This window comes from Haliaeetus albicilla, chromosome 1 (assembly GCF_947461875.1).
Source record: "Haliaeetus albicilla chromosome 1, bHalAlb1.1, whole genome shotgun sequence".
Lineage (NCBI taxonomy): Eukaryota > Metazoa > Chordata > Aves > Accipitriformes > Accipitridae > Haliaeetus > Haliaeetus albicilla.
The window spans coordinates 38,683,929-38,697,608 of record NC_091483.1 but is presented as its reverse complement, the minus strand read 5'-3'; the positions used below and the strand labels follow the sequence as shown (position 1 = coordinate 38,697,608).

The 13,680-nt window shown below is 42.3% G+C and overlaps 1 protein-coding gene across 1 annotated transcript in view; it reads left to right on the top strand.

The window, feature by feature from the left end:
- Positions 1–13,680, top strand: part of SPMIP2 (sperm microtubule inner protein 2) — a 28,598-nt gene continuing 14,918 nt past the window's right edge. Inside the window, 6 exon segments of the mRNA XM_069789839.1 lie at positions 1–9; positions 375–477; positions 1,335–1,483; positions 1,486–1,563; positions 3,658–3,663; positions 8,614–8,672. Of these exon segments, the coding sequence (XP_069645940.1) occupies positions 1–9; positions 375–477; positions 1,335–1,483; positions 1,486–1,563; positions 3,658–3,663; positions 8,614–8,672 (404 nt within the window).

Below are 13,680 nucleotides of genomic sequence, written 5' to 3'. Positions count from 1 at the left end.
ATGGAAATGGTAACAAGACTGTCCCTCTCAGGCAACAGTGATCTTAGAAACTCAGTCATACTAAATTTGGGGTATCTTTTTTGAAGCTATTATCCAAGTGCTTTGTAATAACCATTAAGGCAGAATCTGCCTTCATATGCTGTCAAGCTCTAACGACCCTCACATTTGGCAGTAAAAATATCAATACTAATCTCAGACTGTAAATTGATGCTACTGAGACTTTGGTAATTTATGAGTTCCTGTAACACTCTTGCCCTGTCTGCACGGGTGAGAGACACAGCTTGCAATTACAAGACCTCAGGTTAAATTTCTAGCTGTATCTGTGTTGCTAAAGCAGTTTTCTAAAGACTTGATATACTTGTTTATATTCATAGTCCATACAGACCATAACAGCACAGGGCTCCTTGCAGAGAGCACCATTGCCTGTGTTTTACCGGCTGCGAAACAGTGGTGTGGAGGCTACTGGTGAGCCTCAGCGTGAGTGAATGCTGAGGTTAGCTCTCTGCCTTAGTCTCCATCCTCCAGCACCTTGCATTGTAACCAAAGAAAACTCAGGTACTCCGGCTGGGTGGGAGCTGTAAGGCTTTCCAGCCAGATGTCCTACCTGAAGGCTCAGTGGACCAGCAACGGGGAGTATGGCTTTGCTTCGCTCTTCTTGTACTGTGCCTTCTAGATTTGCACCTGATCAGCTGGAACAGCATCTCATTCCATAAATTCAGACCCTTTCATAATTCTGCACTAAAATTCTGGTAGACACATCTCTGAGTGACCCGAAAAGTCTCTGAAAATCACTGGGCTTTGTTATTTAAAGGGACTTGGCATTACATGATATTTCAACTTGACATTGAAATAAATTAAAATTAATTAAAGCCACTTTAATTCTGGATTAGAATACCTATATTGACTTAATTCAGTAAACCAAAGCCACTTTAAGTTCATATCTGTGGCTAATACACATTCATTTCCTGAACATGTTTATATAAATAAAAATGAAAACACCATTTTAACAGGTAGGCACCCAATCAAAAATAACAAAAAGTTGCTTTTTACCAGAAGAAGGAGGCTAATTTTGTTTCATGTCATGCTGCTTTTTCAATAGCCAGATTTTCAGAGCAGGAAAAAGGAATGTTTCTGTAAAAAAAGCCATACATGACCCCCACTCCAGAAGACACTCTCTAACAAAAGGTATAACAAGTATAATGTTCTTGCAAAGTGGAACAGCTATATAAATTTGTTGCCTTATAAGTAAGATAAAAGGAAATAAAGCGTACTGAAATAGGTTAGTAGCAAAAATAATTTAAATAATGAGTTTCTCTGCCTTTTCTGTCTATAAGGCCCAGATGCTATATGTGATTACAGAACAAGGAAGCCTGAACATACTCCCTACACAGGAGAGACATCTCCAGCAATAAAGGGTACCAGCAATGCTAACTACTTGTGGTGCCCAACCCCCCCCATCCTTCACACGTATCACCTCACTGACCTCACTACCCCAGTGAAATTGCGTGGGGTGTGAAGGAGCTCAGGCATTTCGCCGGGAAACATCTCCAGAGTGGGAGTGGAGCACAGATTCAGATGAGGAAGACTTCGTATATGAAATTACCTGAGTTGCAGAAGGCTGAAGAAAGTTGTGCTCTGCTTTGCAGTTTCATTCTGAATTATCATTAGGGCCGAGATTAATCACGGGCTAAGGAAAGAACAAGAGAGACTACAGCTAATAGATTAAAAACTGTGCTGAGCAAAACATCAGCCTAGGCTTACAGAAGATTCAAGATATATTTTTGTACCAGTTTGCCCAAAGTCAGGCTCCCAGGTGGATGAAGCTGCCTAAAAAATAACCTGACTAAAGCATCCTACTTAACATAATACAACAGCTGCTTTTAAGGGCTGAGTGGCTGTGGGCTGGGTTTTCCTACATGACTAGAGTAGACAGAGACGTGGGAGGAGCTGTTTGAGGGAGCGAGGTCTAATGCAACACGAGCCACCAAGTCATCCCACCCGGCCGATTCCCAAATGCTGTGGAGACCCAAAGCATCAGGTTTGCAACCTCTGTATGACCCGAATCCCACCGGGTTTGTGTGCTCGCAGATGCTTATCCCCGATAACAGTGCAAACCTGCATGTTACTCAGTCTCATGCAGGGCATGGGGTGCAGAAGTAGATAACAAGCTTCAGACACCTGAATTTGTTCCTCTTTCTATTCGTTCTAGGTCCTCATTTTGAACGTCTTACTTACACATCTAGTTGCAGCAGAATTCATATTTGCATTAAGTTATAATAAAGACTCCTACAGCTTGATTCCTGAAACAATTTATATTTATATATGTAGATATGATATACATCACATTTTTCTTACATATACACATGCAAATTCACACATAATGATATGGGTATATTTAACATTGCTATGTATATTGCATAGTAGTTTTAAAAGCCCAAAATAGGCTAGGGTTTTGATTTTTTTAGGGCTGTATGAAAAAATACTACAATATTTCTTTCCTAAAACAAGCTTCTTCAATAGTTAAGGTGCTCTTACAATGTGCTGCAGTGTGTCTACATTGGACACTGTGTATTCCTCCAAGTATACCCTTCTTAAAACACTGAAAATAGAGAAAGTATGTAAGTTATTCATGGGTTTTGTCTGTTATACACCATGTTGAAAATAGACATAACTCATTAAGTGGACAAAGTGAGGGGAAGGGAAATTGGTCCCTCCTGGGAGCAAATGAGCCTGCTTGGCGGGGAGGAAACTTCCCAAGGACAGAGCGAGACAGCTAGAAAAAGCAAGTAGAAATGTGAAATCTTGGGAACTGGAAAGCTGTGGTATAATTGGGATTAGAAAACTGCTGGGAATAGCAGATGCACAGGCTCCCGAAGTGAAGGAAAGAAAAATAATTCTGGGGAGCCAAAGGACAGAGTGTAGCATTTGCTGTAACCCAGGAAGCCGGTAAAAGGATATTAGAGCAGGAGTGAATTTGGAAGAAAGGACCCATGCCCCATGGACAGAGTGAGCAGGGTTAGGTGTGTGTACAGACCTTTCAGAGTCTGGTATCAGTCTGAATTTTCTGCAGTTATAATATTTGCCTTGACTTAATATCTGCTCATATGAAACCAGCTTCTGAGCTTAAGGTGTCTTTTGTGCTTCTTGAGGACCTCTGAAGAAAAGTTGTAGGGCTACCTTGAATCTGTAGCTGACTAGGAGTCTCCTCAAGTAGAAAAGACCAGCCGTGGGGTTATCAGCTCTGAATAGCTGCCCTTTTTGGTCCTCATGGGGATCTGGTGTTCTCTTCCCAAACACACAACAGACTATCCCCCCCCTCCCCAGTGGGGGAGAAAAGCAAGACAGAGGAATAGATTTTCCTATTTGATCCACCCACCTGGATGCAGAGAAGAGGAAGAGAAGGAACTCTCCCAGTTTGTTTTCCCCTACTCACAGTTATTCACAAGCAAAAGAATATATTCAGTAGCACAGTATGAAAATAGCTGCAGGGGGAAGTGTAGTAAGTGGATGGAGCTACTTGTCTGAGTTAACCAGCCGTTGAAAATAAGAAGCCTGAATGTATCAGACCTATCTGAAAGGAACTGATATCTGGTACAAAACTGATACATCTCTAGTTTCTGGGGGCTGATCCTTTGTGACTTAACGTGATGCAGGGAGATAAAAGTCAGCAGCATTCAGACTCTCTGCAAGCCTCATCTGATCCCTTTTTGCATTTCTGCTGGACACCACCTTTCAAGGTCAAACTCTGAACCTTCATTGATCATTTGTCTGCAAAGTATGAATAGACCTATGGTCCTGGAAAGAAGTGTACTGACTAACATCTCCTGCCGTTACTCAAAAAACATTTCCTGCTGAAACAAATTTGGTGTGAGTCCAAACTTGTGGAAACACAAATAAGGGTGTGCATATATATTACACACATGCATAACCTCCATGTATAGGGGGGTGTGTGTGTTATATCTACACATTAGGTTTGTGATATTGCTTTTCTGAATTTAACAACGTGCACCAGAATTCTCTTCCTTCTTAACAAAAAAGCACCAATGCACAGTACTTAGGGGGGCTTTGGTACAGTTGCACAGAGCTGTGTGTTCTTAGGAAGCAGTAGTCATTTAGGAAAGACTTGTCCGATGTGAGTAGGTACATCCCAGGGGCACTGCCGTGTGCCAACACACAGTCCGGATATTAGTAGTAGAGAAAGGGGATGTTGGGTCTCTCTCAATTACAGAAGAAGCTGCTGCGTGAAATGTGCTATCACAGCCTGACACATTCTGCAGCTCCGCCATGAGAAAGGCCAGCAAAAGCTGAGCTCTGCATAGGTGACCAGAGGTCCTCCTGCCTTGCCCTCTGGTCCCCTGTGTAGCAAAGGGCCATTAAATTTAGCATAATACAACAGGGTTTTTTTCTACTATTGGCTATCTATTCATAAATGAACTCTCCAATATAGAATGAACTCTCACTATTCAATAGGGTTTCTTTTTTATAGTCTATAGATTTTATGGTCTGCTTTGTATTTCTAAGAAGTGGGCTTTTTCTAGTACTAAAATGGATCTGAACCACTTTCTTCATGTAAAATCAATAGCAGGCATGGATTCCAAGTCTCTCTCTTAAGTATCTAAGCATCAACACATAATTTCACCACTCTCATTTCTGATCTGCAGATATTGCTCTCAACACAGATTAAAATAAAAACAATTTAAGCGGCTTAGTGAAGTTAAAATATATAGCTTTTAGAACAATTTATTAGAAAAATAAAGCTTTTCGCTCATTATTTATCATATGATCTTTAACGAATTTTAAGCTAAAATACAGTGCTTATATTTACTCTCCTTTACACCATAGACTCACTCTTGAGATATTCTAACTGAGTGTGTTTAAGACGCCCAGACTTATTAGAATAATGCTTTCAAACATATTGTACGAAGTGGTAATTCTTAACTCTCAGTGCTTCTGCCAGTGTTAACACCCCCAAATTTCTGAAAGTGAAAGCACATTGCATGCTGAACAAGGGCCTTAATGCTGTCACCATAGAGATGACACTTTGCAACCCTTATTTATGTCTCCTTGATTGCACCAAACGAATGCTCTCTCTTTATAGACAAAAGCTTTTGGTTTCTTGAGAATGATTTCTCTAGATGATGTTTTACATAATGTATTTGTAGAGACATAAATATTATTCTGTAGTACAGTGAATTTTTCATGATAAAGAATACAGTAACCCTTCAGACAGAAGAAAGACAACAATCAGCTTGAATAAATGCAAAGGAAATTCCTTAGTTAAAATGACAGACAGACAGAACAGACACTCTCTTTGTTTCCACGGAAAAGGATGAAAGAACCTGTTACTTGTATTTGGCCAATGAACTTGAAAACACAGGAGAGAAAATATTTTGAGTAAACCAAAGCAGAAATATTTGTCTAGGACTGGAAAACCAAACCCACTTATTTTCCCTTCAAAATAGAAAAAAAAAATAAAAGACATTTCAAAACTGTTTTTACAACATTTTTTTCCCCAGTAGATAGTTTTGCAAAAAGGAGCTCAAATTCATAAATATTGTTAGTTGCTTTCCAGTAAATAAAATAATTACAAAAAAAACCACCCAACCCTATTTCATAATAGCTAGAGAGTGAAAATCAATGCAGTGCAGAAGGGCTATACACTTCCACCGCTGAAGCTAGCTGCCTTTCGTGCTATGCAATCTTACCACAAGAAGTCCTTGCCCTCACCCCCCGTTGAGCAATTGCTGCAGGGAAGCAATTTCTCTGATCGGTGAAGTGCCATGCACATTCATAGGTCTGCATAAGCACTTACTAAGAGCAAGGAAAATGATATATGACAGCAAAAGTCATACTTCATTTTAACACGAGAAGGGACTTCAACACAAAGTTCGTACCTCTGGACTGAGCATATGTAAGCCTGATCAGGCCGCTCAGCATGGGACACTTTTGCTGGTCAGCAACATGTGTGGACTTCGCTTTGCTGTGTGTAATTGCAGTTGGCTTCCCGAGCCTTACTCCTGACGAACCCCATGCTAGACCCAAGGAGCAGCATTCCCCAAGTTACTCATCAAAATGGTACTTTTGCCTCTCTTTTCTGACTTTTACTCTGGTTTATTCTTTCTTAATTGTGCTTGTTTCCATGACAGCTGGGGCCATAAAAACAAAACTCCTTAAAATACCAATTTGATTAAGCTTTTATCAAATGATGACAATCCAAATGCTTCTGTGGTGACAAGCCCTCTTCTATCACAGAAAGCTTTGCACTGTGACCCATGGGCCAAATCCATCCCAGAGGACAACTCCACCTGCCCTGCCACCCCTAATGGCCATGGCGGGGGGAGAGGGACTGAAGGCAGATCATCAGCTCTCCCCAAATACCGCCTGTATTTGGAGCAAGGAGCTGCTGGTTCAGCTAATAGATCCTCAGCATCAACGCTGCTACGTGCCAATCACCATGATGTCTGGGCTGCCTGTTCTTAATAGCCACTGATTTCAGAAGCTGATTATCTAATTGCTCTGTCATGTCAGCTTTGACCTCATGCTTGGCCCAAATCCCCCAGTCCTTGATGTTGCTTGCACATTCTAGAAATAGCCAGGCTGCCTGTCCAGACAAGGAAAAGCAAGTGCGGGGTAGGTGGTGTCAGGGACTTGTGCTTTTGACCCTGAAGGCAATATGGATTCAACTGATTTGAGGCACTTGACTCTGTGAACTTGAGCCTGAACACACACAGCTGGTACGGAGGGGGTAGATACGCTCAGTGGAGCTCTGTTTCTCAAGCTGTAGTAGGCAAAAGCGACCTGGGAGCTTAAACCTCCCCAAAGCAGGAATCCCCTCCCTTTTGTGCAAACGGTACAGTGGAGTCAAACCCAATTCAAGTTTTTAAGAATAATTTGCTGCCACTCCTTTTACTAGAGTTTGTACACTGAATTGCTCATGTCTGCCAGAGAAAACCACAGAAAAACTACAGTTTATCTCCTCTGACATCTCTGAGAAACAGAGCTGCTCTATGCTCCCCTTATCTCTCAACATGCCTTATCAGGGAAAAAAAAAACAACCCCCAAAAAATGAAACTCCTAGTGACTGCTGTGATGGATGTCCCCACGCAGGCTGCCTTGCTGTCCCGAGGGATGTCAGCCGAGATGGCTGAGGGGGCTGCTGTGGGGGGAGATGCCTGCTGCCTGCCCCGGCCCAGCCTGCAGCGCTCGGGGCAGGAAGGAGGGTCCGTGTCCCCTTCTGTGCTGTGGGTTGCTGTGACGGCCACAGGAGTGCTGGCAAGTCCCTCTCCATCTAAGCAAAGGGGATAAGTCTGTGTGCCAGAATCCATGCACCAGTGCCTACCCAGCTGCTTCCTCGTAATGTCTCTAACTGGGCTATGACACCCGCACGAGGGAAATCCAGTTTTCCCTTGGAGCAGTTGCTCTGCAATGCTCAGACTCACTAGTACTACAACTGCGGCGCTGGTTCACATGGAAAACGGGATTTCTTTTCAGCATTTGGTTCGGAATGGGGATTTTTATTTTTTCAAGTGCATGCCTAAATTCTTCAGCAGTTGAAGGATGCCACCAGACAGACACAATTGTTTCGGTACAGTCCTAAGGGAAACAAAGAGAAAGAGGGGAACAGGATAGCAAGGATGAGGGGAAGGACAGCTGTGAGTAGGGAGATGAACTGGAGGACATGGGCTGGTTCAAAGCCTTTGTCTGGCTACTGGTCTAAGAACAGCTTGGGCAAATCGTGAACTACAACACTACTTGAATTCTGTGGGCTAAGGAAAAAGAAATTGCCTAAGCAATTGTCACCACTTAATTTACGTCTGACACTTTTGCTGTTCGATTGCACAGGACCTGAACAGTTACTCTGAGCAAATAAGATGAAGAAGCGGAGAAGTCAGAGAGGACAATTAAGCCACCCTGTTTTGTTGAGCTTCAAAGGAGCTCTGATTCAGCTATTTGTACCAATTCTTTTCCCAACATATGGTCTAAGTCCTGCCTGCAGATAACCATGACAGGAATTCAGATAAAGACTACTCGGGGTGTAGGTGTTGCTGACAAACACATACGCTGTGCTGTTGCTTCTTTCCCCAAGACAAACGTAATACACGTGGTTATCTCACTCAAGCAAGTTAAGTTTAAAAAAGAGCTTATTACTGAGGATTGAACCTTGACTTATTTACAGTGATATTTGCTATCCTGGCTGCATTTGTGTCCCGTGATCTCAGAGGTACAGTCTGTCATGGACTTTTCTCTTTTCCATTTGTGACCTTTGGATACTTTTTAGATAATCCCCTACCTTTCCAACAACTCTTTCTCTGCTTAAAAAGATCTGAGGAAGGCATTTCTCTGTGTGATGCTTTATTACCCATTTAGATAATTCTTTTCAAAATTTTAAAGGAGTCAAACTGCTGCCAAGCCCACTGTCTCTGCAACCCTTGCACAGTGTGGAAGCAAGCAGCAATTGTTATTTTTCACATTCTCTAGTTTCATTGCCATATCTCCACCTAAATCTTCCAGGTGGAAACGGACCTAGTCTTCCTCCCCAGTACTATTTGAGAGTGGCATGTATGCCTTAAGGTTAACATTGTACCATGTTTTGTTTCTGTTTCTCTTTGACAGAGAGGACTGATTCGACAGGCTGCTGAAGATAAAGCAACACATAGGTACCAAAGTCCGTGGTAACCACTTACTAATTTTTTTTACATTTGCTCTAGTCAGTGCCCTATGAGGATGTTCCCTGAGAACTCCTGGAATAGGCAAATTATTGGCATGCTTGACTTTGAAGCTCAACAGATCTAACGAAAGCCTACCGCTGGCACCCACTGCTGCAGAAAACCATTGAGAATAGAGTATTTAGCTGATATTTTGTCATAAATCAATAGAAGTATTCCAGAGCTAAACTACAATACATTTCAAGCAGCTGGAAGAGCTCTCTAGGGAATATCTAATCCCCTTTGAAGAGAGCGCCCTGTTTCACAGAACCCCATTTAGTTTTTAGTGAGAATTAATTTTTCCAGTTACTTTGATTAATGTATCTTGAAAGAAATCTCAGGTTTGTAAAGCAATAATTAGCAATAATCATCTTCAGCGAGGAATGTGTTACAGAAATGAGAGTGACGATAGAAAAAGCCCTTATGAGACTGGCAGAGCTCTTCCAGCAAAACCATGCATGTGAAAAGAACTTACACCATGCCAGCAATATATAGGGCTTTAAGAAGTTCACTACGACCAGGAGCTTTGACTGCTGAGGCATTCATAACGGAGACCTAGGTAAAACACTGAGCAGTGAAAAGGACTAAGAGCATTTACGGAAAAGGACCGCCCAAGGAGTTTTATTGTACCTCCTCTCCTTCCCTCAAGAATAGCCACTGGGAAATACAGTATGTTAATGATGGCAAGGCAATGACCTCCACTGGAAAATGGGAAATGCCTAAATTCCCTAGATGTCGCCTGGGAAGCAGCAGGTGATGATTGAAGTGCTTTCACAGTCACAGCGGGTCTCCAAACATGCCCACCTGCTCCCAGGACTGTGGAAATGCGTCCTGCCCTTGCTCAGCAGACGTAACCGCATCTCTGCATTGCCTCAGATGTGCTGCGGGAGAGCAAGGCCGTGCAGACAGACACACAGACACAGGTCTGCTCAGCCTCTTCCTCCCTCCCCTTTGCTCTCACCTCCGTACGCTGCAAACGGGAGCTGCTGCCCTCAGGACGCTGCTTCCCTGCGCAGTGCCCCGTAGCACAAGGAGCTCCCACAGCATATGAAGCGGTTTCTTTTTTTCCCCTTGCCTGTTTGTGCAACCAGGAGCAGCAGCAGTGCTGCCACAGCTGCCGGGGGCTCAACTGGGTGCGACAGATAGACCCATGAAAAGCCTGAGCACCTCCTCCAAGCTCAACTCCACGTTGCTGGTAGTAGCAGCAGTACCAGGAACAGATGGGCCAGCTGGTCTTCAAGAGCTATAATCGCTCTCTAAACTACGGCATGGGTATGCTTCCCAGTGTGCCAGGAGTAGGAAGTCATTACCAACTTACTGCTTATTTTGGTTATTACAGTACTGTGTTGTTGAGACTCTTGTAGCCTGGTGACAAGCTACAATATAAAAATCACTTCCACAAAATCTGTGATCCCATGGTGTCTTCAGTCCATCGCTGGAAGGCAGCCAGCACCACCAGGCAGCGTTGCAGCTTTGTCATTTTTGTAAAGCATTCATAAAACATGCACCTTATTAAGCGTTTGGAAAGTAATCCTAGTTTAAATTGACTGCTGAACAAAGAAGCAGCAATTTACTGTTGGGGAATGTTTTATTTGCTTTTCACCATAGGAAGGTGGAGAGGAAAACAAAGTCACACAAGTTGGAACCAAATAAATTAAATGCATTCAATTAGCTAATGGATCGTCTCACAAAAGGTTGCATTATTAGAAAATTAAATTAGTTCTTCCTAATATGCTGAGATTCTTTAAGTAATTAACACCTTTTTTCTTTTCTTTAGAAACTGTCTGAAATACCCAGGGGATTGTTTTTCACCATATGTTTTTTGCTTTCCCTGCCATATCTTTCAGTCCTGATTCTCTTCAGTCTTATAATCAGTGCTAATTTGTGCAAAGCATTTCTAAGCTAAATAACTTTGGTGTAATTCATGAGTACAAGGAACATATTTTAGATTTTTCTAATGGAACACAGTGTTCTCAGAGATCAGTTTCACGAGCTATTGTATGATTTAGTACCACTGGTTACAAAAAGACTTGACTCAAGCATGTTTACTGGTGGCTTCTTACGCCTTTTTACAGCAAAACAACTGAAAATGGAAGTATTTTGAATTTGCGGCCCTGCCCTTGCAACATGATTCTGGATGAGCTCCATCCAACTTACATTAGGTTAATTAACAGAGACATGATGTTTGCTGCGGACAGAGTGGCCAGACGTACCTCCTTGGTGCACTACCACAGTGGTGTGCTCTGCACGGTGTGGTGGCAGAGACTTCCCATTCCCTTCACACCGTCCTGGTTGGGAAGCTGCAGGCTCTGCGGTTAGGAGATGCAATGCATGATCAGTCACGTCTTTATAACTCCACCTAGACCTTGCTGAAGAAACAGTGAGAGAAGGGATGAGATTTCCTGCGAGTACATACCTATTCAGTACACACATTTTCGGAGCGCAGTCCTTCCTATTTGCAAGTGTGTCTGTTCTCACCTGAATCATGAGGTGGAGGGTCCAAGGTGCCCCCCAGCCAAGCTAGAGATGAGGCTGGAGGAAGGAGCGGTGCTCTGCTCAGCGCTGCCTCTCATTCTCGGTGGAGAGGAACCAATCTGTCCCGTGGAAAAACCCAAAGCCTGCATTAAAGATAGCTCGACAGCAGGAAGCACAGGCAAAGGTCCTGGGCAGGGGGGTCAGGGTTGAAAAAAAGCCAGCTAGGGACATAAAGGCACTTTTCACCAAGAATGTTTCTTTCCCAGGCAAGCAAAAGAATCAGGTACATATGGAGACCCATTGTCTTGATACTTATGCGCTTAAAATGGAGCACTTTGCTGGGTGAGATCTGGCATGCCCTTATGTAAGCAAATTATTTTTATCTGCTTCTAGCCTAATAGAGACTTTAATATTTTGAGAACTCATAGGTCTCATTGCTATGGAAACTAACTCAGTATCTTTAGGTCAGTCTTGCTATCTCTGATTTGCAGAGTCCACATCTAATCTTTAAAAAAGAAGACAGACAGAAAGAAAAAAAAAAAGCCTAGCTTTATTTGCTGTTTCAGTCCCACTCCCCACTACCCTTTGTCTCACTTCTGTAACCAAAAGCAGAGTCCAACAGCCTTTACAAGGAAGAGAGGTTGCGATATTAGCATTCCAAAGTCAGGTTACTGGTTTCAATGCCAACAAGAAGTGAGGGGAGTTACACTGATAGTACGGACAATCAACATAGGAGCATCAGCAGGCAAGCCAACCTCATCCAGGGGTAGACGTCCCTGTAGGGAAACCTGTCCTCTCCTTGTTTTTTTCTTGCTTGGGTGAGCGAGCCAAAACGCTCAGCGATGCTCTGAAATGCTGAACAACTCTTTTCCAATCCATAGATTGGTAGTGGGAGGATTTACCACTGCGTGGACAAGGAGAACTGCTGCCACAGGAGTGATTGAGCTGGTACCATCTCAGTAAAAGAGATTGGCCCCATCTTATGTTGGGACATCTGCCTTATTGCAAAATTTGGGGTTTTCCCTCTCCCTCCCAAGCTTTCTCCTTCTGCACAACTTCAGCTACCCTCATCTTACAGTTTACCCAAACTTGGACCAGTGACATTCTTGGGATGATACAAGAGAGGTAAATATCCCTATAGGAAAACTGGTACTTGACACATCTCCATTTCTTTATAGCACTGATGGAGTTATGAGGTGCTTGCATTTCTTTGGTTTGCTTTTTCTCAGTCACTTTGTATATTGGGAGAGAAAAATTTCACTTTTTCAGAGGTGGTTCAAGGACCAATATACATCTGTATTTCATGGCCTCCGAAGACTTTTCTGCACAATTCAAAGTCACAGAGAATTCACATCCAGAACTTTAAAAAGTTGCTGGAATTTTACTGCCCTAGTAACAGAAGAGGCTGTTCTTTGTTTTTCTTATTCTAACAAAAAGTTTTCTTTTCGCTGATAGAAGTTTTTTTTTCTCCAAAAAAAGAATCATTTCAGTTGTGATATATACCCACACTTTTGCTCAGAAGTGGGATGTATTGTAAATTCTGCTGTAAAAAAAATTACTTCATTGGCAAAAATGGTAAATGTACCAAGAAGGCAGTGCCCATCAGTAAAAATGAAATATTTTCCTCTAAAATGCTAACAAATATACCTGCTTAATACATTACTTTCTATTTTAGCACGTATGCTTGATATACACCTTAGTACAGGACAAATGTGCCTTGTCCAGGTGGCCTCAATATCGGTGGCTATAGGGGGAGTTCTGTCCACATTCTTCTTTGCTATTGTTTGCTATTTTCAGTTCTAAGTCATTTACTGATTTTTTTCCCCCTTTTGGAGAACGAGGTTAATCTCTTCTATTGGCTCAAAGACGGTTTGGGTTTTTGGTTTTTTTTTTCCCCCAGAAAATTAAGTTCGTATTCCTATTAAGCTGGTGCAGTTCCTTTTTCTGGATTTTTCCCCCAGTATGAGTGAATCACTATCTCACTGTGCTCCCTTTTTATCCAAGCCAAATATTAAATATACAAGATCATAGGCAAGCACTTGAACTTTTGGAGAATCAGGATTATGCAATGGTGGAAAATGAGAAGAAAGTGTTTTTTAAAGGTTGAAGAGAATTCAGCTTCAATAGACAGGGAAAATCCCACAAATTTAATTCTTGTAATGGATGGCAGTTACACACGCTCTGCTTTCTGGGATGAGTATTATTCCATAAAGGAATGCAACATGAACCAGTAGTTAAACTAGGACAGATGTTGCTGGAAATATTTAAAAGATGTTTACTTTATATTATTAGTGATCAAATATGCAATGTTCCTGGGTATGTCATCCTCATGACTTCCCACAAGACATAATATTTTCCTTGTTGGAAAAAGCAAATAACTAAGTTGTAGGCAGCTTTTAGTAATTGAGATATTTTGGACTGGTGATGTAGCTGCTTAAGTATCCACCAACACCACCATCCCCCAGCCTAACCCCTTCCCCAGGCTTGCTCCCCTTATTCC